This window comes from Rhincodon typus, chromosome 8, assembly GCF_021869965.1.
Source record: "Rhincodon typus isolate 14 chromosome 8, sRhiTyp1.1, whole genome shotgun sequence".
NCBI lineage: Eukaryota > Metazoa > Chordata > Chondrichthyes > Orectolobiformes > Rhincodontidae > Rhincodon > Rhincodon typus.
Genome location: NC_063339.1, coordinates 15434198 through 15460357, shown reverse-complemented (window position 1 = coordinate 15460357; position 26160 = coordinate 15434198). Strand labels below are relative to the sequence as shown.

The 26160-nt window shown below is 42.0% G+C and overlaps 1 protein-coding gene across 1 annotated transcript in view; it reads left to right on the top strand.

The window, feature by feature from the left end:
* LOC109918153 (tandem C2 domains nuclear protein) overlaps positions 1-26160 on the top strand; it is a 59534-nt gene that overhangs the window by 21256 nt on the left and 12118 nt on the right. Inside the window, exons 4-10 of the mRNA XM_020518049.2 lie at positions 719-910; positions 6464-6634; positions 7232-7317; positions 13230-13305; positions 16540-16625; positions 18593-18709; positions 21796-21987. Of these exons, the coding sequence (XP_020373638.1) occupies positions 719-910; positions 6464-6634; positions 7232-7317; positions 13230-13305; positions 16540-16625; positions 18593-18709; positions 21796-21987 (920 nt within the window). The remainder of the gene's footprint in view (positions 1-718; positions 911-6463; positions 6635-7231; positions 7318-13229; positions 13306-16539; positions 16626-18592; positions 18710-21795; positions 21988-26160) is intronic.

The following is a 26160-nucleotide window of genomic DNA, read 5'->3' as shown; positions in this document are numbered from 1 at the left end:
TGTATTTGACATTTAACCATTTGTAGCATTTGGAAAACTTCATCTGGCCTGACTTAGCTGCAACTTCTAAAGCGCTTGTTTAGGATTCCATCAATCCTGACAGAAATTTGTCATCTTAGAAGATAGATAATCACTTGAGATAGTAGGAACTGCCGATGCTGGAGTCTGAGATAGCAAGGTGTGGAGCTGGAGGAACACAGCAGGCCAGGCAGCATCAGAGGAGCAGGAAAGCTGATGTTTTGGGTCTGGAACCGAAACGTCAGCTTTCCTGCTCCCCAGATAATCACTTGATATGTACAGCAACAGTAATGTAATGAATTACGGACTTAAAATTCCAATTTTAGCCCTGTCCAAGCTGATGCACAGTTAAAGTGACCATGATGACTTTCCTCTGGGTTGAAACATATTTTATACTAATGAGTAGAAGAGTGAATACTCAGGGGCCTATAGGAGGCTGTTGGCATCATGAAATGAGCGCTCAGAGTTAAAAATTCACCGAGCTCATGCTGTGAGGCTACAGAGATTTTTGACTGACAATTTTTGTTTTAAAAAAATGATTCACTGAATAATCAAGAATTGAATTGCTAGTTGTTGCTTTGTTCATTAAGTGTTCTTAGAGTTTTGGTAAAAGTAGATAAACAAATGGCTGAAACATTAAGAAGGTTGAAAATGAACAAGAATTATTACAAAAAAGCAAACAAAGTTAAAATCTTCTCAGTTCCTAGGGAGGCTGCAAGTCCACCTTCTAAACTAGAGTCCAGTTCTGGCCAGAAGAAGATCAGATTTACTGAGGACATTTTGCTGTCCAAACTACCTCCTGATGGTAGGGACGTTCACTTTGTGGTACCAAATTTAAAACCAACTTATATACAACCAGGTTTCAACTGGACCTATGAAGACACTGTGCCAGGTAATGCCATCATCATAAACGTTGCTCCGATTGTTTGCATGTTTGTTTAATTACTGAGCATGTTCCACTTGAGCTTCTGACTGTAATCTTTACGTTGATCATAATCATGGCAACAACAATAATTTGCATTCACTTAGAGCAACATAGAAGAATGACTCGAGCCATTTCATTCGGTGTAAGGAGAGAAAGCTGAATACAAACCCAGCTGAGATATTTGGAAAGCTGGGTGAAGATTTGGAGGGATTAATGGATGGAATTTCAGAGTCTGAGGCCTGGATGTCCAAAAAGCAAAGCCATCTCTGGTCAGGCAAAGGGCAGGAGAAAGGCCAGGAGGGAAATAGAGAGTTCGGAGTGGACTGGTGATGGTTTTGGAGGAAAAGTACAGAGATGTGGAGAGATGAGAACATGGATACGTTTACATAGAAACATGCAAATGTATGCCGTAGGAGCAGGAGTGTGCAACTTGGCCCTCAGACCTCCTCCACTACTCAATAACATCATGGCCAATCTGATTATTTCACAAATCCCAGCTAGCCCCTGATAAGCACACACCCGCTTCCTTATCAAGAATCTGACTAAAAATATTCAAGGTCTCTGTTTTCACTACATTTTCACTACTGAGGAAGAGATTTCCAAAGACTTTTGAGCCTCTGTGAAGGAAAAATGTAATTCTCACTGTCACTGTATTAAACGGGTAACCCCTTAATTTTGAACAGTGACCCTAGTTCCGGACCTTCTTCTGTTGTTGGGTCAAAATCCTACAACTCCGTCCCTATCAGAATTATGGTTGTACTTACACCAGAGAGACTAGAGCAGTTCAAGAAGGCACTTATTTGTCCAGCCAGCAAAGCCAACGTGCTATGAACAACTTAAAAACATCCTTTCTGCATGCACCCTGTAAACCCCTAGGATCTTATGTTTCAATCAAGTCACTTCTTACTCGTATGAGTTTTCCTAAAATATGATGCTATAGTTGATGCACCTATGCTTATGTCATCTTGCATAACATAAGAAACTAGGCATGGATATCGTGGTATTGAAGAATCCAAAAGACGTTTATTACAGATATTACATCCCCCAGGCAGACACATTTGGGATAATATTAATTTTTAGGTTACATCACAGGAACAAGCTTCCAGTCAAATGTCATTCTTCAAATGATCTGAGGTAAAATAGACCTTGAGATATTTATGCCCATAGGTCACCTGTTATGATGTAGTGTTGATATCTTGAGCATGTTTCTTTAAGGCACGCTAACATAGTTACCCACATTATGCTTCAGTTTTCAGATCTTTGTTTACTCACTTAACCTACTTAACCTCACTTAACTTTCATAGCCTCCTCATGTCCTCCTCACAACTTACTTCCCTACCTATCATTTCCATTACATCCTACCAACCAGAAAAAAAGCGCATTTATGTCTACTGCCAGCTTCTGTTAGCCAGCCAATCTTGTTTCCATGTTAATACCCCCTGACCTCACAGGGAGGTGACAGCCTAGTAGTATTATTGCTGGACTGTTAATCCAGAGACACAGGTAATGTTCTGGGGACCTGGGTTCCAATCCTGCTATGGCAAATGCAAATTTAAATTCAATAAAAATCTGGAATTAAGCATTTAGTGATAACCATGAATCCATTGTTGATTGTCAGAAAACCCATTTGGTTCACAAATGTCCTTTAGGGAAGGAAACTACCATCCTTACCTGGTCTGACCTACATGTGACTCTAGACCCACAGCAATGTGGTTGATTCTTAACTACCCTCTGGGCAATTAGTGATGGGCAATAAATGCTGACCTAGCTAGTGATGCCCTTATCCTGTGAGTGAATTTTTAAAAAATCCTTACAGCCTTTACTTTCCTCAATAGCCTTTGGTGTGGCACTTTATGCCTTCTGGAAACTAACTATATTACATTCGATGCCCCCCAACCCCCTTATCCATAGCACATGTTACTCCCCCTCAAAGAACTCCAATAACTTGGAAAAACATGATTTCCTTTTCATTAAAAGTTGAGTCTGCCTGATTATTTTGAATTTTGTTATGTGTCCTGTTATGATGTCGTTAAAATTAGCTTCTAACATCTTCCCTATGACAGATCCTTCATCAGACCTTCATCAGGATAAGTCTCTCTGCCCAGTCTTGCTGAAAGGTCTAGGCTCAAAACGTTGACTTTCCTGCTCCTCTGATACTGCCTGACCTGCTGTGTTCCTCCAGCTCCACACTGCATTGACTCTGACTCCAGCATCTGTAGTTCTTGCTATTCCCTATGACAGATATTAAGTCAACTGGCCTGTAGTTTCTTGCTTTCTGTCTCTATCCCTTTTAAATAAAGGAGTTGCAGTCACTACTTTTTGACTCTAATGGAACCTTCTCTGAATAAAGGGGAATTTTGAATAATAAAGGCAACACTTCAACTCTTTCACTAACCCCTTCTTTTAGACCCTCGGATGGAATCTCACAAGACCTGGGAATTGTCAGTCCACAGCTCCAACAATTTGCTCAACTAAATTTCTTGAATTCCTGCTTCTGTTCTCTTTCATGATTTACAGCTACTTGTTTGTTGGCTTTTGCATCCTCTGTATTGAAGATCAAAACAAAATACCTGTTCAATTTGTCCACCATTTTCTTATTTTACCTTATTAATTCCTCAGCCTTGCTTTTCATGGGATCAATACTCACTTTGTTAACTCCTTTCTTTCTTCAATATCTATAGAAACACTTACTATTTGTTTTTATATTTCTAGCTAGCTTTTTCTTGTACTCTAATTTTTTCCCCTCCTTACTACTCTTTTAATCCCTCTTTGTTGTCTTTTAATAATTTACCCAATCTTTAGACCATTGCAATTATATGCTTTTCTTAAAACTGTTTAATGCCATTTGATATAAACCAAAAGAACTGCGGATGCTGTAAATCAGAGACAAAAGTAGAAATTGCTGGAAAAGCTCAGCAGGTCTGGCAGCATCTGTGGAGAGAAATCAGGGTTAACATTTCAGTTTGAGTGACCGTTCCTCAGAACAGAGGAAGGGTCACTTGACCGGAAACATTAACTGTGATTTCTCTCCACAGATGCTGCTAGACCTGCTGAGCTTTTGCGGCAATTTTTATTTTTGTCCTTAATGCCATCTTTAACGTTGTTAGGTCACCGCGGATGATGTGTCCTCTCAGTGCAGTTTTCTCATTGAAATGCAATTATTCTGCTTATTTTGAAATATTCCCCTTAATGTTTACCACTGTGTCTCTATTTACCCTTCCATTAACCTAATTTGCCAATGCAGTTTAGTTAGTTCTGCTTTCATGCCTCCACTGTTGTCCTTATTTAAGTTTAAAGTACTAGTCTTCCTCAAACTGAATGTTCTGCAAATTGGAATGAAAAATGTCAAGTTTGAGACTTTGGAGAATTAGAAGTCGCTGTATGTCAGTGGGTGCACGGTAATGACCAAGCTGGTTTTGAAAAACTCTGACATGGAAAGTGGGAGCACTAGTAGGCCTTTTGGCTCTTCGAATCTACTGCAGCATTCAGTATGATCATGGCTGGTTTTCTACTTCAATGCCATATTCCTACCTTCTCTTCCTACCCTTTGATGCCTTTCATGTCTTAAAAATTCATCAATTTCTGCCTTGAGATATGCTCAGTGACCTGACCTCCAGTGCCTTCTGTAGAAGAGAATTCCACAGGTTCACTGCCTTTTGTGTGAAGAAATGTTTCCTCATCTCAGTCTGAAGTGGCCTACCTTGACACTTTGATCCCTAGTTCTCCCCAACCAGGAGAAGCATTGTCTAATCTGTCTAGAATTTTATACGTTTTGATCAGCTCTCCTAGAACATGGAACATAAAACAATGCAGCACAGGAACGGGCCCCTCAGCCCACAGTGCTGTGCTGAACATGATGCCAAATTAAACTAATCCCTTCTGCCTACCCTCAGTCCATATCACTCCATTCCTTGCATATCTGTGTGCTAATCTAAAAGTCCCTTAAATGCCCCTATCATATCTGCCTCTACCACCACCCCTGGCAGCGTGTTCCAGACTCTTACCACTCTCTGTAAAAGAAGCTTGCCCTTCACATCTCCATTGAACTTTTCCTCTCTCATCTTAAATGCATGCCCCCCTAGTTTTAGACATTTCAATTCTTGGAAAAAGATTCTGACCATCAACCTTTATCTGTGCATCTCATAATTTTATAGTCTTCTATCAAGTCTCCCCTTAGCCTCTGCTGCTCTAGAGAAAGCAACCTGAGTTTTTCTAGTCTCTCCTTATAGCACATGCCCTCTAATTCAGGCAGCATCCTGGTAAATCTGTTCTTCACCCTCTCCAAAGCCTCCACACCCTTCCTGTAATGTGGCAACCAGAGTTGAACGCAATACTCTTAAGTGTAGACTAACCAAAGTCATATAAAGCTGCAATATGACATCCTGAATCTTGTACTATTCCCCGACCATTTAAGGCAAGCATGCCATATGCCTTCTTTACCACCCTATCTACTTGCATGGGCACTTTCAAGGAGCTATGGACTTGAACTCTAAGATCATTCTGCACATCAGTGCTGTTTCAGGGTCCTGCCATTAACCATATACATTTCCTTGTCATTTGATCTCCCAAAGTGCAGCGCCTCACACTTACCCGGATTAAATTCCATCTGCCATTTCTCCGCCCACATCTGCAACTGGTCTATATCCCGCTGTATTGTTTGACAACCTTCTACACTATCCACAACTCCACTGATCTTTATATCGTCTGCAAATTTACTAATTCAACCACCTACATTTTCATCCAAGTCATTTATATATATCACAAACTGCAAAGGTCCCAGTATGGATCCCTGCGGATCCACTAGTCATGGACCTCCGGCCTGAAAAACACCTTTCCACCCCTACCCTTCTATGGGCAAGCCAATTCTGAATCCACACAGCCAAGTCACATGGATCCCATGCATCTTAATCTTCTGGAAGAGCCTACCATAGGGACCTCATCAAAAGCCTTACTGAAATCCATGTAGATACCATTCACTGCTCTACTGTCATCGATGACCTTTGTCACCTCCTCGAAAAATTCAGACGTGACCTTCCCTGCACAAAACCATGCTGACTGTCCCTAATTAGCCCATGCTTTCCCAAATGCATGTAAATCCTATGCTGAAGAATTCTCTCCAGTAGCTTCCCAACCACTGATGTGAGACTCACCGGTTTTAATTTCCTGGATTGCCCCTGTTTCCCTTCTTGAACTGAGAAACAACATTGGCTACTCATTCTTCTAAATTCTAGTGAATATAGGCTTGGTCAATCCAATCTGTCCTCCTAAGACAGTCCTGCCATGAGACCTGAATGAACGTGTGCTGCACTCTTCTGTATATCTTCTTTTAGGTAGGGAGACCAAAACTGCACTCCATACGCCAGGTGTGGTCTCACCAAAGCCCTGTGTAACTGTAGTATGACATCCTTAATTCTGAACTCAAACTCTTGATGCAGATTGGAACCAATCATTTGCAGATGAATACTTTACATAACCACTCAGCTGAGATAACATGTTGAACATGTCCACTTTTACTGGCAGGGTTCTCAAGAGCTCAATATACTGAAAGAAAACAGGAGCTATCCAATGTACATCAACACAGAGCACAGTTTGATGAAATCTACAATCCTAGTTTTATGATGAAGCAAGTTACCCAAGGAGGAGGTCAACACATGCTACCTCCAGGAAACCCAGGCACCCTGTCTGGGTCAGGTATGAAATGTCCTTGAATTGATTGACTTAAGAGAAAGGACAGTGATTGGGAAAATAGGCAAGTTAAAATCATGCAAAAACACAACTTAAGTGCAGATAATGGAAAGAAGGAATAAACAAAACTGAAGGGGCGCAGTGTATATAGAAGAATGAAATGGTCAGCGATGCTGGTTTTATTAATGAATGCATAGGTGATGAGAATTAGTTGTCAATTAACCACAGGCGCTATTTGGACTGGAGGAATATGATCTTTTAACCTTGATGGAAACCTGGCAACACTGTTCCATTAACAGTACCCTGCGATATAATCACTTTAAATATACCAACTGACCTCCTGTACCTATGATACAGGCTCAGTGAACCTAATAATCATCACTGACCTGTTCCCAATCTAAGACATAAAACACACACACACACACACACACACACATTCAATATCAGCTGCATGCAGGGCAAAGGTGTACCCCACCCGCCCAGCCGGTGGATCAGGGAACCAACCCTATGGCAAAGATTACACACACATGGTCATCAAAGTCCATAATTATTCTTGAATTATTATTCTTACATAAAATGCCCAATGTGCTCTTTATCTTTCAGCTTGGGAATTGAGGAGCCCAAAAACGAGTAATGCACAAGGCTTAAGCAGTTCCACGTTTGATCTTTCAAATCCACAGCGTATGCAAGTAAGTTTTCAATTAATTTTGAGTTCTGTAACTAACCCTGACGACCTTATTGATATTGTTAGAAAAGGTGTGTATCTTCTTTCATAATCCCTGATGAAACTGTTAAATTATGTTACAATCCCAGACAAGGCTGCTAAATTTATGTTACAATCTGGCTCAGAACTTTATTGTTTAAAGTAGATGAAGTTTAAAATCTCAGGCAGTGGCTAAGAAAACAAAAGCACAAGGTTCTACAGTATTTTTAAACAAACAAAATAAACTTAGCAAAGATAGAAGTGCAACAATGTCATGCACGCATAAACACACACCACTAACATCCAGAATTAACATTAGGTATATGTGGGTTAACAGAAGAAAATGGCTGAACACCCTACAGAGTACATAAATAATAAATGCAGTCAAGACAGTTCCTGCAGATTCGTCAGCAACCTACCCAGACTTGGAGTCACCATCTGCTGCTCCCAATGTGGCCTCCTCTACATCGGTGAGACCAAGCCGAGGCGCGGAGACCGCTTTGTAGAGCACCTGCGCTTGGTTCGCGACAAACGACAACACCTTCCAGTCACGAACCACTTCAACTCCTCCTCCCACTCCCTGGGTGACATGTCCATCTGGGCCTCCTCCAGTGTCACAACGAAGCCACCCAGAAACTGGAGGAGTAGCACCTCATATTCCGCATCGGGAGCCTACAACCCAATGGTCTCAATGTGGACTTAACTAGCTTCAAATTCTCCCCACCCCGGCCTCATTCCATGACCAACCCTCCCTCTCATCCCCGCCTCCTTGACCTGTCTGTCTCCTCTCCCACCTATCCGCTCCTCCCACCTCACTGACCGATCCCCACCACTGCCTACCTGCACTCACCGATCACCATCCCATCTACCTTCCCCAGCCCCACCTGTCCCCTCTCTATTTATTTCAGAGCTCCCTTCCCTCTCCCCTATTTCTGAAGAAGGGTCCCGACCCGAAACTACAGCTTTCCTGCTCCTCTGATGCTGCCTGGCCTGCTGTGTTCATCCAGCACTGCACTGTGTTATCTCTGACTCTAGCATCTGCAGTTCTTACTATCTGAGTCACCAAATCTCACTTATAACTGTGACCCCTTAAGGTATTCCAATGATTCAGTTTCAGAGATCTCACCATGAAACTTGTTTAACAGATCCTATTCAGCCTGGAGGCTTTCCTGCTTCTTTTTTAATTTGCAAGAGCTGTCAGGCAAGATTGTTCGAACTTAGGACAGCCTAGTGGCTGCTCACCACTCTGCTCCCTAGCCTCTCCTCAGGAGCCTGTATCCCAGCTCTATGGAGCATACAAACCGTTTAGCTAAGGCTGGTAGTACCTCAGGGTTTCTCCATAGTCCAGCCTTTCAGCTGCACTGAGTTTCAGCTGCCCCTAACTGACTAAAAAAGACTGACTGAGAAATGACCTTTGAACTGTTGTTCAATGACTCTTGGACCCATTAAAACAATCCCAGATGGTCTCTAATTACCAGGCAAATGTCACCAGCAGTAGAAAATCCTGTGCTCAAATGTTACCATCTCCATAGGCTGCTAGCTTCCACAGCACAAATGGAATAGGTATGTACCTTTTCAAGTCCGAGCCTCTATGTAAGAGGCTTATTCAGTGTGGAGGGAAATAGCATGTAAATGCAGATCGATGATGTCTTCTCTTGCTACAAGATAGTTTCACACCTACCAATTGGCAAATCATTTTCTAATTTTGAGCAGTTCAGAAGATCCTTTGAAATTTGACATGATTGTGGTCTTATTTTTAGGTGAGTGTCCTTGGTGAATTATTTTTCACTAACACTCCATGTTGGGGAACACTACTGTTGCTACTTTTGTACGGTGGTTACAGGTTAAAATGGGATAGCTGGTTTGGCAAGCCAGTCAATGGCCTTCTGAGATGCTGAATGAAGAAATTATGGGCCTCCTACAACATATGTTAGTGGCAGGTTGCTTTGATGTGCTGCATGGTTTGATCCTCATAGCTACAAATGTACTTCAGGTCATTGCTCACCTCTCACCTTAAGGAGGGACTTGCTGCAATCCTGTGTGGATTCATTTGAGTACAGCCTATTGTCTTCAAAGAGAGTCAAAGACAAATACCTCTCCTGCTAGACTGGTGCTAAGGTGTTGTCTCAATGTGGTGCATGAATTCCAGAATTCCAGACATATTGATGATGGTTTGATACCAGATGCATGAACAGAACCTGCTATTTCACAGGAAGTCTGGCGCAGTTTTAAATGCCTTTCTTGGGTGAGTTTTTCAAACCCTTGTGTACGGCAAGATTAATGTTGCTTCATGACCTTTCTGCTTCATGAGCTGGGAATGGTATGGCAGCTGGTTGATGTGGCCATGTGGGACAGCAGCAGGGACTACATCATTGGAGTTTAAACACTCCTGACAGTTCTTCTTACAGTGGCATTTACCTGCAGGAGCAACCCCCAGGTGGACCCCCTGTGTGCACTGGCTCATTGAGAGCGTGCCAGTTGATGTCATGAAGAAGACCACCAATGACCCAAAAGTGGGCCCCTAGCTATTGGACTGTAAGGCTCGAAAGCATCAAATGCAGCGTGAGTCAGTCCCTTGTGAAATCAATAGGCCACACCATTTATGCAAAGCCTCATTTTCTGAGTACAAGAAACCAACATCCTATCTTTTGTTCTTATTAAACTGAAGCTTATTTTGCAACCCACTATGTCAGTCCGATGCTATTGGCTTGGCAATAATCTCACTGACTTGCTCTTGGATTGGACACAGTGAAGGAGAATCATGTATGCATGTGAATGTTGCAATCCAGTAGTTTGTCAACAGTTTTACCATCACTGCAGGAGCAGGTATGATGGGCTGAATGGCCTCCTTCAACACTTTAACACTTCTGTGATTCTGTGACCTGGTGTCTCGTTGGAAGCAGCTCTGAGCTGCAGTGCCACTATGTGGTCCCATTGCCTGGGGACTTCTCTCTAGAATATAAGTAGAACAGCAAGTTCCCCATGTAAACCTGGAAAAAGATGCTCTAAGAAGAACTAAAATCAATAATCAGCCTGCTCATTGCTATAATAATAAACACAAAATATTGCGGATGCTGAAAATCTGAAATAGAGAAAACAAAAAATGTTGGAGAAACTCAGTAGGTCTAGCAGCATCTGTACAGAGAGAGAGAGAGAGAGAGACAGACAGAGTCACCATTTTGAGTCTGATATGACTGTTCAGAACTGAAATGGACTGGAAAATGGTGTTATTTTATGCTGTTGGCAGAGAGGGAGGAGGAAAAAGTGGAACAGATATTGAAGGAGAGGGAAAGTTCAAAGAGTATGGTGAATACATTGCAAGAGGTGAGATTAAAAGAAAGGATGAAGTCAGATGTTACAGGAGGAAAATGCCAGAGGGGCTTTGGTTCCCAAATGCTTTTGGAGCTTGCATGCCTTTACACTGGCCTGCATGTGACTCCAGACCCACAGCAATGTGGTTGACTCTTAACTGCCCTCTGGGCAATTAGGGATGGGCAATAAATAGGTGATGCTTTTGTCCTGTGAATGAATTTTTAAAAAAAACTAGTCTCCCAAGCTAATAGGATTCTACCCTCCCCTCACTTGGACTATCCATGGAGCAGGCAAACGATTGACTGAACCGTTGGAGAATTAACGACCTGGATATGCCAATGGCTAGGGAATTGTTGGAGCAACACACACAGTGTGTATAAGGATCATGAGGAATTCCAGATGCAGCAGGAATTTAATCAGGAAACTTAAAAGGTTTAAAAGCCTCCTGTAATTCAAATGTAACAATTAAACTGAATGCCAGGCTCACCCACCTCCCCCTACCCCTGCACCAATTACAGCCCCGACTCCTTACAGCCCCAGACTCCTGACCCTACCAACCGCCCAACCCCTCCCCGATCAGACTTTTTTATTTCCTTCTTTCTCCGCACCTCTCCCCCAATTCCACAACCACACACTTTGACACCACCCTCCCCTGCCTCCAAAGACCTTATGTGCCCTATGCAGATTCAATCATAACTCTCAACAAGGAATTGGAAAAATGCCAGAAGTCACAGCATTGGCAAGGCTAGCAATGAAAGACTGGAGTAGTGGTGTGTGAACTCAGTTTCTCTTGCAGAGATGTAGAATGGAATGATGGACCAAATTGCCTCCTTTGGTGCTCTAACCATTCCATAAACCTCTGAAAATTCATGGCCTCTCTGTTTAAAGCATTGTAATCCAGTGCTACAGTGTAAATGCTGAGTGGTGTTACTCTAAAGTCCAAGTGGGAATTCACTGAATATCAGTCGCTGAGGTCCCTTTCAGCTAAGATTGTTATGTTAGCTGTTTCAAGCACCACTGATTCCAAAAACAGTTTCTCTGACAGCAGTGTTGATCTTCTCTGTAAAACACCGCTGTTTTTGTGGTGAGGGACCTCCCATAATGGTGCTGGGTTGGGTGGATATTTCTCTTGCAGTGGAATAGCTTGCTAGACTACCTCATTGGACTACCTATGCATGTATTAGACTGATGAAAACCAAAGAGGTTTCAACAAGCTGGTTATTTTTATAACCCTCATTTACCAGATTACGTTTTACAAAAGTTATGCGTTGCATCTTGCCTCGGAGTATTGACGTCAGGGTTTGTCACTGAGCCATGACATGCAACAGAAACTTGCACATCTTGAATACTTGGTGAACATTTTCTGCTTGAGGGCTTTTCAACACAGAAGAGGGTTACATAAGAACATAAGAAGTAGGAGCCATCTGACCCCTCAAGCTTATCCACAATTCAGTAAGATCATGGCTGATCTTCTCATGGACTCAGCTCCACTTACTCGCCCACTCACATACCCCTTAATACCTCTACAGTTCAAAAATCTATCTATCTTTGCCTTTCAACAAGGCTACCTCAGTTTCTGGAAATAAATCAGTGTAACTGCTCCTTCACAGTAGCTTTAATTAACTTTCTGCAGGTATATATCAATGTCTTTTTAAATGCCATGCCTTAACAAGATTTCAATGGACAGCAATACTCTTTGGAAAGATCCCTTCGAGGGAAGGGAGGTGTCCTTTCCTTAGTACTGTGTGATGATCCAGCAAGCTGTCACTTGTGGTTCAGAAACCACTTCTCCACAAAAGGAGCAACCACTGTTCAGAATAATAGGGCCACGGTTTCTCCTTTCACTGTTTACGTAGTATATTCTTCTTCAAACCCAAGAGAAACTTAACCAAGTTGGCAATAATGAGATACCCATCCACAGTCTGTCCTCACACACCGATTTCGAGTTGCCAACACACCAGAATTATCCTGAAGTCACTCAAAAATATGATTAATTTCCTGTGCAATCGTAGCCAGCAATATGAGAAGAAAATCTCCAGGGTATCAGTGAGGCTAATAAAGAGTTTCAGGTAAATTAGAATGTCAAAACTAATGATATCACAACAGTTCAGTTCACAACTTGGATCAGTTACTGCATATTGTATACCCCTTCCAGTATTTCTTTAACTAGTTTTGTTCTCTTAAATGCCTCCTAACTTTACTGTCCAGTACACGAAAAGGAACTGGGAACTGTGTTCTCAGCAGTCATCTTTAAAGCAGTTGACTGAAGTCTAATAAAAAAAGTAAAATATTAATTCACAATATGAAGAAGCACCTGGAAATGAAATGGGGGCAAGTTCAACTGAGGCATTGCATGACTATTTGGATAGACGTAGATTGCAGGGATATGGGGATAAGGCGTGAGATTGGCACAAGGGAATAGATCAGTGCAGGCACTGAATGGCCTCTTTCAGTGCTGTAACAGTTCTGTGATTCTGTGAAGAATGGTAAGAGATTGAATTCCATGTTCCTCTATTCCATGCTCAAGGGGCAGAATGGTGTTTTCCTATTCAAGAATTAAAAGTTTTTTTCTCTTTACAACTGCAGAGGTTTAATTCAACGTCTAGTGTAAACAGCACAATATCTTCTTTGATGGATTCCCAGGGAAGCTCTCGAAGCGTAGGTGAGTTTTAAAAACAATGTCACCTCAATCTAGTACACAGTGTGTTTTTAATAGACTCAATAACTGTTCAGCTGGGCAGCTTGTTTTGAGGAATGCAGTTCCTTCATTTTCTGCACAATAGGTTTGCTGGCATGCCTGACCTTGAATTAGTTAATGTTTTTCTCTGTCTGTCTATCTGTCTCTGTCCCTCTCTCCCTCTCTCTTTCTTTCTCTCTCCTTCTCTCTCTCTCTCTTTTTCTCTCCCTCCCTCTTTCTCTCTCCCAGTAGCTCCCTCTACAATACTTTGCAGTGCATTGCAGGCATCTGCTTCTCTTGCAGCTCCATACACACTCAGAGACACTCTCAGAGACACAATATCCATCATCCATAAACATCAAACAGCCGGCTCCAGCAAAAACACTAATTTTACAAAGTAGAGCCCTGCAGGAGGCTGTTTTGTACCCCTGTGCCCGTAGGCTGTACTTGAGTTACTGAAAAATCTTAATTTTCCTCAGACTGTGGAGCTATGACAAGCGTATAATCAGTGACATTTTTATTTGAATGTAAGTGAAAACTGGGGAAGAACATGTTGTGGTTACTATTTAATATGACAAGATCACTGTTATTAGACTGGTTCTAGCAGCAGTAGTGCTCAACTCTGTTCCAGCCCAGCCATTGCCATTGGCTGGGTAGTGTTAAAGTTGGAGTTTGTATCTTACTTGTTCAGTTGGCTGTAGGGAGCGCTTGCAGGTGAAGATGTTACAAAACTGCAACCTTCCAATAAAAGGTGCACAAGCGATGATAATGCATAGGAGAGCTATTTTCTGCTTAGCAACCATGAACTAAAGATAACGCAGTGATCATTTATTTCAGATGGTTCCTATTTTTCATTTTTGTTTTCTCTCCTGCCCCCATTCCTTTAGTGATTTATTTACGCAATAACAAGAATAAAGCTTACTCGACCTTCTGTGAAGGATATTGGTTATAACAAGATTCTTTTAGATAGCTAGTCCTTGGTCTTAAGTTTTTTTTTCCATACAATCCTATAGTACAGAAGAGGCCCTTCAACCCATCAAATCTGCATCAATAAAAAAGCCAGTCCAAATTTACACTAGTCCCAATTTCTAGCACTTGGCCAATAGCCTTGAAAGTGATGACATTTCAAGTGCTCATCCAAGTACTTTTTTAAAGGTTCTAAGGTTTTCCACCTTTCTATGCAGTGCATTCCAAATTTCTGTCACTCTTTGTGAGTGAAAATATTTTGCCTCCTATCCCCTCCAAACCTTAAGGTCTTTCACCTTAAAATGATGCCCCTTGTTATTGACCCTTCAACCAAAGGGAACAGCTGCTTTCTACCCAGTCTGTCAAGGCTTCTCTTATAAACTCTCTTATAAACATGCTAAATTGCCCATAGTGTTCAGGGATGTGTAGATTAGGTGGGTTATAGGGGGATGGATCTGGCTGGGATGCTCTGAGGTTCGGTGTGGACTTGTTGGGCCTGTTTCCACACTGTAGGGATTCTATAAACTTACACACCTCAATCAAGTCCTCTCTTGGCCTTCTCTGCTCTGAAGAAGGCAACCCAAGCTGATCCAGTCTCTCTTCAGATCGAAATTTCTCCATCCCAGGTAACACCCTGGATGAATCTCTTCTGTATCTCCTGCAGTGCAATCACATCCTATAGTACAGTGACCAGAACTGCACACAGTACTCCAGCTGTGGCTTAACCAAAGTTCTGTACAGCTTCAATGTAACCTCCCTGCCCTTATTATTTTTGCCACGACTATAAAGGCAAGTGTTCCATATGCCACCTTAGAGCGCAAAACAAATGGGGAACTCCAAACAAAAGTACACAGAAAACCCACACACATGGTCCAGGTACTGAACTTCTAGAGTAACCATCCCAACACACACAAACGAAGCTGCGTGCGAACACTATTTAAACGGGCAACAACACACTGCAGCAACGCAGAACTACACCAAGAGGAAGAAGAATACCTCTTCCAGGTTTTCAAGGATAATGGATATCCAAAAAAACTGGGTCAGAAGATGCCTACATGAACAACATCAGGAAGATACTACATGCCCCGACACACTCCTCACACTACCCTACATCAAGAACACATCGGAACTAACCACCAGACTCCTACGACCGCTGGGCATCAGAGTGGCACACAAGCCCACATCAACCCTGCGACAACTGCTCACCTGAATTAAGGACCCACTGCCGCCATGGAGAGTACCAGTGTCATCTATAAGATCCCCTGCAGAGACTGCGAGAAACACTACATCGGACAAACAGGAAGGAAACTAACATCGAGTACATGAACACCAACTGGCTACAAAAAGACACGACCAATACTCACTCATCTCAATCCACATGGATAAGGAGAACCACCAATTCGACTGGGACAACACCAAAATCCTGGGACAAGCTAAGCAGAGACCCGGCATGGGAATTCCTAGAAGCCTGGCGCTCCACGAAGAAAGTCATTAATAAACACATAGAACTCCACCCCATATACACTCCACTACGAAGGAAAACTGGAAGTGAGGCAATCCAGCTCAACGGACCCCAGAGTTTAAAAACCAGGTGGGAAAACACACTGACGCTTCATCAGAGGCTGCACTGATGATGTTACCCAGCATGGTAACGAAACGTCTGCGGAACAACAAACCAGCTCAGCGAGCCAACCATTACTCTGCATCCTTTGTGCTTTTACCTTAGTTATCAAGCTCCTTTGTGGGCTTTGCTGAAATCCATTTACTACATCAATTGCACTACCTTCATATACACATCTGGTCACCTTCTCAAAAAATTTCATCAAATTTGTTCGGCAAGATCTCCTTCTGACAAAGCCATGTTGACTACCCCGATCAAAACTTGACTCTCCAAGTGGAGATTAATTCCCTCATTCAGAATTTTCTCCAATAGATACCTGACCACTTACTTTTATGACAGCAGTAGTAGGCCATTCAGCCCCTCAATAATGTTACTCCATTTGGTTGCATCGTGGCTGATCTGTACCATAATTTCATCCAACTACCCATTGTGTACAAGAATATTTGTTTTAACAAAATGGTAGTGATCAGGTTGCTCAAAGCATTATTACAAAAGAAAATCTTTCAGCCTGGGCTCCTTATAACGGAAATAATGTGGATATCAGAAATACTTGGGGAATCTTATGGAGCAGGAAACATGGCACGTGGAGTGACCAAATGTATAAGTATTTATAAGTTTACGATCTTTTCCAGACACACTTTCAGATGACTTTGGAAAACTCAATCTGAGACTGAGTTACAGACCAAATGTGGAACAAATCTGGATCAACATAGTACAGGTGAGGCCTAACTATGTACTAGGTAACAAAAACAGAATTGGCTGGAAAAACTCAGTAGGTCTGGCAGCATCTTTGGAGAGAAAGCAGTGTGAATGTTTTGAGTCCGGTAACCGTTCCTCAGGTCTGAAGAAAGGTTACTGGAGTTGAAACATTAACTCTGCTGAGTTTCTCCAGCAAGTTCTGTTTTTATTTCAGTTTTCCAGCATTGTCAGTTCCTTATTTTGTTTGTGCACCGGGGAAGCTGTGTTGTAGTGTTGCTATCGTTTTATTTTCCCTTCACTTTTCAATCCACCACCTAAACAATGGTACCCAATTTGCTGGTGTTTCTATTGCTGTTGCAACAATAATCTGTAAGTCTATTCCTCTGCTAGCTGCTCTTTCAACTTTATGTAATTATTCTATATTTCCCAACTTGAGGAACCTGCAAGAAACTCAAGACTTTTATGTCCCAAACTCCCCTCCCCTGAACTGAGTGTGTTTGGTGACTTGACCGACATTGTTACAACTACCCCAAACATTGTGTCCATAATACAGTACGGGTGGGGTCGGGAAGGTGACGTTAATGGGGGAGGGGAAGAAGGAGGGTGTGGTGTCTACTCCTGCCCGTCTGATGGCCCATTGAGGCCCAAGTGGCCAAATTATCACTCCCTTAAGGCCCTCAATCTACCTCCACTGCCATAATACAGTGGGCAGATGAAGGTGGGATGAGATAAAAAAGGCCAATTTGTCACCAAATGTGGTGACAAGCAAAAAGAGGGGAGGGTACAACATGTGGCATATGCCCAGTGCAGGTTGGGGATATACAGCTCCCCAGGATGGCATAGAGCTGCTCTTGTCTCTGTGCCTGGCCACTGACACCCACGGTCACACCTGGACACACCTGCTCTCTTGTTTTGGGTACCTGATCCCTCCCTGGCCCAAAACCCAGGGCATGCCTGACTCTGGCATCCATGACACAGCTTTGCGGATCTGCTTGTAGTCTGACCCACAGCTAGTTAAGGCCATTTTTGTTAAGGCCCACTTTTCTTCCATCCAGGAATGGGAGAAGTGAGAGTCTGCCTTCCCATAAAACCCAACCCATAGTCTAGAAAACAGGGTATCTGACTGTCTCTGAAGTTGGACTGGATCAAAATTGGTCTAGAATTGAGCCACGGGCTGGTGTTGTGTACCTCTAGTGTAAATCATGTATTAAATTTTTATAGCAAACTTTGTTTTAACCGGCTCTTTAATGAACTGGCAGTCTTGATAAACCGTCAAAAGTATATGCTTCAAATGCCGTGAAGTCTACTGTATTATTGCGATCTCTGCAATGTCCAAGTAATCAGTTGGGGGTGCGAGTGAAAAGGTTGTCTGCTGGTAAGTTTTATTCAAGGCAAAGTTGCATTATTATTTAAGTGACTTATGCTGTAAGCAAAGTATAACAGTGATGTATATACCCACTGCATTACATTTATGTTACTTCGTGTGTGATTGATTATGTGAACCTTTTGATCAAGCAGAATATTTGATCAACTGGTATGCTTCTGGTCTTGTAGCTGCCAGGTAATAAAAAGTTTGCTGTATTTATATGACAAGATATATAAATAGATATTTCACATAGAAATTGGTCACGACAGTAGCATCTAAGTAACAACAATATTTATTAGCTGGAATGTGTTTCATACTCTTTTGGTTTTGAAGGTATTCCCTCCTTCTGTCCTGATTAGGGAATGAAGACTTCAAATCCTTCCTTCTCTGAAAAAAATGTTAATGTGCATCATCTTCCAATTGATGCAATGTGCAACAAATGATAAACAATCCCTCCTAATAACTCACTTGACTTTTACACTAAAAAGAAAGCAGCATTAATGAAACAACAGTGTTAAAACCTTCTTATTAAATTATTTGAATTAAAATGCATTTGTACTATTAAAGTGCCATTCTGTGAATTAATGATTGTAAATAATTATATTCTCATCCTTGAACAGATTAGAGACTTGTATCTGCGCAGTAAACCTGCAGAAAAGGTTACTGTTTATCTGAAAGGAATAATAACGTTAGCAAAGCCTGTGCACTTCAAATCTTCTGTGAAAGATGGTGCCAGTGTAAGTATTCTTCAGCAAAGTCTGGATGTCTTCATGAAGTTATTGCTGTAACCATCTAACCATCTGCTATAACTGTGTATTTTTACTTCCATGTTCCACGCTGTTCCTGCATTAGAACAATCAGAGCTGTGATTATATCAGTACCAAAAGTGACCATATAATCTCTACACCTTCACTAATGGACTTTAGGGACAGAAACTGCCATCTTTAGCTGGTCTGGTCTACATGCAACTCCAGACCCACAGCGATGTGATTGACTCTTACCTGCCCTCTGGGCAATTAGAGATGGGCAATAAATGCTGCCAATGCCCACATCCTGTGAATTAATTTAAAATAAAATGGTAATTGACAACTAATGTTAATACAGTGCTTTTTATCTAAGCATTCCAAGGTGATTCATGGGTGCATTATAAAGCAAAATGAGACAATGAACTATGTGAGATACAAGGGTGGGTGACCTAAAAGATTGGTCAAAGGGTTAGATTTCAAGGACTGCCTTAGTTAAAAAGGGTAGTGTTAAATTAAAATTATAGTAAAATTCCAAACCAATCCACCATTTCTGCATCATAAATATTGAAGTATGTGTAAATATTATCATTTAAATACAAAAATAGAAATTGCTGGAAAAACTCAGTAGGTCTGGTGGCATTGGTGTAGAAAAAGCAGAATTAAAGTTTCAGATCCAGTTAAAGTTTTAGGTGTAGTGACCCTTCTTCAGAACCTGAAACATTAACTCTGTTTTCTCTCCACAGATGCTGCCAGACCTGCTGAGCTTTTCTGGCAATTTCAGATTTTGTTTCTGATTTCCAGCATCCGCAGTTCTTTCGGTTTTTATCATTTAAGTACATTGTGGAGAACCCAAGCTCTTTAAGGAAAAGCGCTACTGTTGTGGCAGAGGTTCTGAAGGAGTAACATTCATCTGACATTAAGATCAACCAAATCACAGTCTCACAGTCTTTGGATGGAGACAGTTAATCTCAGTATCCAAAAGGAACAGATTTATCCTATACAGTTTCTGCAAGTCCTTACTTATCATGCCTAAAAGGTACCTATTACTATCATGCAAAGGTAGTTCAGTTGGTCTAGGCCCAAAACGTCAGCTTTCCTGCTCCTCTGCTGCTTGGCCTGCTATGTTCATCCAGCTCTACACCCTGTTATCTAAGGTAGTTCAGTTGGCTGGTTAGCTAATTTGTGATGCACAGTGATGCCAACAGCGTGGGTTCAATTCCTGCATCTGCTGAGGTTAACATGAAGACTTGCCTTTTTAACCTGCCCCCTTGCCTGAGGTGTGATGACCCTCAGGTTAAACCACTTCCAGTCCTCTCTCTAATGAGAGAGCAGCTGTATGGCCTGATAGGAGTACGGTGACTTATGATCGTGAAACGAACAATCTTATTTTGAAAGACAAGTGCCTCTTCTGCTAAGACTTACCAGGGGAATAACCTCTATAACTAACAATTAGGCCCTAGACTAAGCACAGAGAAAGGAGGACTGACGGTAGCGATCTACCCCAGCCAGAGTATCACATGGTGATGGCATTAACACTGAGAATATGATTGCTGTATCACTACCTTTCCAACCTGGATCTGCAGGGTTGAATTTAGCCAAATTCCTGAGTAACCTTGATTCCCCTGGGCGTGGTGGTGGGAACTAGTGCTGAAACTGGTAAGACTGTCTGAGGGGTTATCCATTATTTGTACAAATATTGACTCTCCATGCTGACAGAGTTTGGAGCTTTGTGACATGAAGAGGTTACTGAACGACCGGTACTGAGGGCCAAAGTCTGCTGTAATGTTCCATGTATTTTACGTACGGTAAATATTAACCTGAACTGAGATATCATTAAAAACCGAAAGAACTGCGGATGCTGTAAATCAGGAACAAAAACAGAAGTTGTTGGAAAAGCTCAGCAGGTCTGGCAGCAACTGTGAGGGAAAAAACAGAGTTAATGTTTCGGGTTCGGTGACCCTTCCTTATTAATCTTACTTGGACAATTCTTTCAAATAAGTGAATAGCTCCTTCAAAATGAATGAGTTGAGTGTTGATTTAGGTGATTTTTGTGAGCTGAGAAATTGAAGTAAATTTAACAGAGGTAAATTTAACAATTAACTGCCTCAGTGCAGAGCTCCACATAAGGAGAGTGAGTGGCAGTAGTACTAAAGTCGATTTTCATGGATGGAAAGTCAAGTGGGCCAGAAATGTTGGCTGTACTTGATTGTAAAAGAACACATGAAATTCTCCACACAGTTTGCTGAATATCAACATTTACTTTTATAGCTTTGTATCATTTGCTCACAATGCCTCCAAGTGCTTCACAATCCATGTATTATGTGGAAGTGCTATGTAGGAGGTAAAGTTCACTTTTTTCCAAATTCCTAGTCATAATCATGTCTGGTGTTGCTCTGGTTTTTAACTGTAATGTACTTTTTTGGGACAACCGTAATAGTCATTTGGGTTCATTCACTCAACTGAAATCTTGAGTTGTATGGGAATTCAAACCCTATCTGATTCTGAATATTTAACTCATGAAATTACAAACCCTTGAATCCCTGTGTGGATTGGGGAATAATTTGCAGTATTGAGACCCTATTGAATGTACAAGCAGGACCTTTTATTACCTTCCTGGTAGCCTGAGCAAATTGATAGAGAAGCCAGCATCTGGACAGGAGGATTAGAGACAGGATATTGTAACCAGAAGGGGTTCTTGGGACAGGCAGTTGAGTACAATGTCAGTGTCTGAGGGACAGCGGCCTTAACGAAAGGGAACAAGTGAGAGATCAAGACTTAGAAGATTGGAAATAAGGTTCCGCTGTCAGGAGTGTAAGAAATGAAGGCATGAGCATGAGGTATTTGGTGTGAATAGAGAGTTGGGAGGGGGTGAGAGGAGTGGGATCAGTTTGGAGATAGGCCAAAATGGCAGACGAGGAGTGGAATCAGGGCTTTGAGGTGTGGAAGACATGCCATTGTAGTTGGGGAAGATATCAGCAGCAGGAGAGAAATAGTTAATATTGAGGAAAATTAGGCGCTTTTACAGCCCTGTTGGTTCAAAGATTAACCCACTCTCTCTTTTCTGTCCTTATTTTCAGGATTTGCTATTTATGGAAACCTTTGTGTTTAATATTTCACTGCCTAGTCTCAAAACACATGGCCTGGTTATCAATGTTATGACTCAGAATCCACGGAAGAGGATTATTGGTGAATGCTCAATGTCACTTAGAGAGTTAAGCAATGTGGAATCCAACCTCTGGCTTGATATTACTCCACCTTCAAAAACATCGGTGAGTTCTTGGCGATTAGTTAGTGATCGCTGGGTTTGTGTTGAGGTTTTACAGGAGTTTTTCTATCAATGATGGTTTATTTTGAAGTTTAGGATCAGTTTAAGGGAGCTGGGAGGGATGGGAGCAGCTGGGAGTTAGTCCAACTCTGTATATTTGGAGACCCTTGCCCACTGGGAGCGAGGTGACTGTATAATTTGTATGGCTTCCACAATCTACTTTAAAGGACTGTACGCAAAGTTGTGGGAAAAGCATATCCATTATTTCCCAACATGTGCTTATTGCAGGGTAAGGTTCTTCAGCAGGAAAATGCCTACGATGTGTTTTGCTGCATCTTGGGGTGATATCTTTATCAAAGGATTAGGGTGGGGGTCATTGTCTCCTGACTGGAGACCCATTAAGGGACCCGTGCTGTCTCTTTTTTTAATGGGAAGACCCACCGACCCACACGCCAATCAGGCAATGGCAAGGCCACCAATGATCTTTCACCTGGAATCAAGACCCTGGGGTTGTGGTCTCCCCCAGTGACCGCTGATGGCCATTCAGTGGCCGGCTGCTCTTGGGCAGAGGATGGTGTGGCCGCAGCTGGAAGAAGACCCACCAGAGACCCAAGATCGTGATGGGACCTAGGTCACAGGTATAATCAGATTAGCCATGATCTTTATTGAATGGCAGAGCAGGCCTGAATGGCTGAGTGGCCTACTCTTGTTTGTATATTCGTACGAAATGAGAGCTGTTTTCCTTTTGGGTGGCGGGGTTCATTGAATGTTGCGGGAAGAAAGAGCAGCAGAGCTGGAAGCAGTGGCTGTCAGTAGACAACCCCTTCCTGATATTCAGTCCCTTGATGGATACTGAGGGACCACCACACCCCTCCCACAGCTAGGTGACAAGCTGACAAAACGTCTTTAGCTGCCCTACACACTGCATGGCAATAGGCCTGCCATTCAGTTAATCCCATTGGTGTTGGGTTAGGCTATAAGTGGTAATTAATTGGCTATGTATAAGGACCTCAGTGGGTAGTGGTGTGGGAAGGTTAATGATGGGCAATCCCTCCCAGATCGTAATTCTGGTGGAGGTGGGTAAGCAGTGGGCATTGGATATGCCGCCACCCTGGCTAAGTATCTTCTATCACTTAACTGTTTGCACTTCCAAACTCACCACCAGTGAAGGCAGGAGATTCTGTGTGTGAGGGTGCAGTGAGAAAATGCGTAAAGCATAAATATTAAATATTTGGCAGTATCCACCAGAATGGTGAAAGACTATGTCTGTATTCAGTGTTTATAGCTTCCAAATGTAATTGTTCTTCACTCTCTAATACCTTCGTGCTTCACAGAATATCATTGTAAAGTCATAGAGTACACGTGGAAGTGTGCTAACCATTTTATTAATGGAGTTGAAGCCAGGAACAAGCAGTCGCTGAAAGTGAAACTGAAATGAAAACTCAGACTGCTGGAAATAATCAGCAGATATGATAGTGTCAATAGAGGGAGAACCAGAATTAATGAAGCAGTTCTTGACCTTGTGTCTGAATGCTGTTCTCTCCAAAGACACTGCCAGACCTGCTGAGTATTTCTAACAGCCTCGATCTTCTCTTCTGCAATTTACTTTCAGAGATGTGGAAGTGCTGGTGTTGGACTGGGGTGCACAAGGTCAAAAATCACACAACACCAAGTTACAGTCCAACAGGTTTATTTGAAGACACAAGCTTTTGGAGTCTCACTCCTTCAGGTGTCAGTGAGAGAGGTGACATTGGACACAGAATTTATAAGCCAAAGATCAAAGGGTCATAGAACTGACGCAATGTTGAACAAACCTAAGTTGGTTGTAAAATCTTTAATCAGTTAGAAAGGATTAATATGCAAATTCACAGATTTCTTTCAAGTCACTGCCCTGAGATAATTAAAGAGTTTTATGAGCTCCGTCAGTATACCAGAGATGACATCTCAGGTCAGACAATGCATTTTAGCTATGAGGCCTTGTTTAGAATCTGGCTGTGTATCAATTTGGAGTCAAACTGGTTTTATTTCCAAAGTAGGAATTTATAAAATGCCATATTGACTGAGTACAAATTGTGTGCTTTTTGAACAATATGGAATGTATCTGCAATTACAAATCTGCAAATGCAAAATCACCCCATAGATTTGTTTGTGTGTGTGTGTGTGTGTGTGTGTAGCGCTGGAGAGAGAGAGTTGGTGAGTGTGTGTGTGTGAGAGAGAGAGAGAGAGAGCGTATAGTGTGGTGGGGTCACCTGTAGTGTGACATGAACCTAAGATCCCAGTTAAGGCTGTCCTCATGAGTACCAAACTTGGCTATCAGCCTCTGCTCAGTGACTCTGCATTGTTGTGTATCCCGAAGGCCGCCTTGGAGAAGGTTTACCCAAAGGCCGAATGTCCTTGACCGCTTGAAAGAAATTTGGGAATTTGCATATTAATCCTTTCCAAATGATTAAAGATTTAACAACCAGCTTAGGTTTGCTCAACACCGCATCAGTTCTATGACGCTTTGATCTTTTGCTTATAAATTCTGTGTCCGATGTCACCTCTCTCACTGACACCTGAAGAAGGAGTGAGACTCCAAAAGCTTGTCTTCAAATAAACCTGTTGGACTACAACCTGATGTCATGTGATTTTTGACCTTACTTTCAGAGACCAGTTGTCGCTGGTTTCAAACACAAATAAAAACAAATTTGGTTAATAAAAACAAAATTTACTCTCACTGTACTCAATGTCGACCCTCTTTGTCTCTCTCCACTGATACTGCCAGAACTGCTTTCTCCAGCACTATCTGTTTTTATTTTAGGTTTCCAGCATCTGCAGTTCTTTGTTTTTATGTTGCCATTAATAAAATAATAGACTTGTATCAACTCAACACACCCATACACACTCAGTCACTTATTTCCAACATTTTCCAATTTTTCCAATCAGTCCCTGTGCTGTTTTAACTCCACTTCCTACCACCTACCTCAGTTAATGTCTTGTGCATTGAGCATTCATAGAATCATAGAATCCCTACAGTGCGGAAGCAGGCCATTGGCCCATCAAGTCTGCACCAACCCCTCCAAACAGCATCCTACCCAGACCTACCCTCCTACCCTCTCCCTGTAACTCTGCATTTCCCATAGCTAATCCACCTTACCTGCACCTGCCTGGACACTATGGGCAATTCAGTCTGGCCAATCCACCTAACCTGCACATCTTTGGATTGTGGGAGGAAAGCGGAGCACCCGGAGGAAACCCACACAGACATGGGGAGAAAGGGGAGCGCCCGGAGGAAACCCACATAGTTTCTTTTCTGAATCAACCGCTGAGTTTATTTTCCAATTTGGGAGCCCCTTAACCTTAACCCTAACCCTTAAAGTGAATTATAAAATATTGGTGATCCTTTAGGTATTTGTCACTCAATTAGCTGATTGAAAATAAAAACACTGTGAAACAGGAACCCCTTTCCCCAAAATTACTCCAAAGTAGAGGATTAAAAAAATGAGATTTAAAAAGAATGAGGAGCATTGTTTAGACAAGATGTAACGTAATTAAAGTAAAAGCAACGTAGTAGAGGAATAGTGAGAATAAGCCAAATGTCTGAGTTTTTTGTTCAACGTAAAATTGTGATGCTAGCATCAAAGTTAGTAATACAGAAGTGGTCTTCATGGTATTGCAGGTGTTAAATTACATCACAATGATAGTTTTAGTGTTACTGTAAATGGGTTTTAATACATACTTACAAAACCGGTTGACCCAGGGAGAAACTGTTCTTAATTTAGAAGGTATTTGATATTTATTTTCACTTTTGGCATGTGTGAGCCAGCTCCTGATTAATATGTGAGAATTTGTTGCATTTTTCTGCAGTTGATTTCTAAATATAATTCCCAAGTTATCTGGACTCCCAGGAAGCTCATTTAAGTAAAAAAGTCAACACAGTGTGGAGCTGGAGGAACACAGCGGGTCAGGCAGCATCAGAGGAGCAGGAAAATTGATGTTTTGGGGAGGCATCCTTCTAAAGGGTCCCGACCTGAAACATCGACTTTCCTGCTCCACTGATGCTGTCTGGCCTGCTGTGTTCCTCCAGCTCCACACTGTGTTGATTTTGACTCCAGCATCTGCAGTTCTTGGTATCTTTTTTTAAAAAAATAGGCCTGATTTGCCTTAAAGCATGAAGGACTTGGCTCCTGCTCAATAA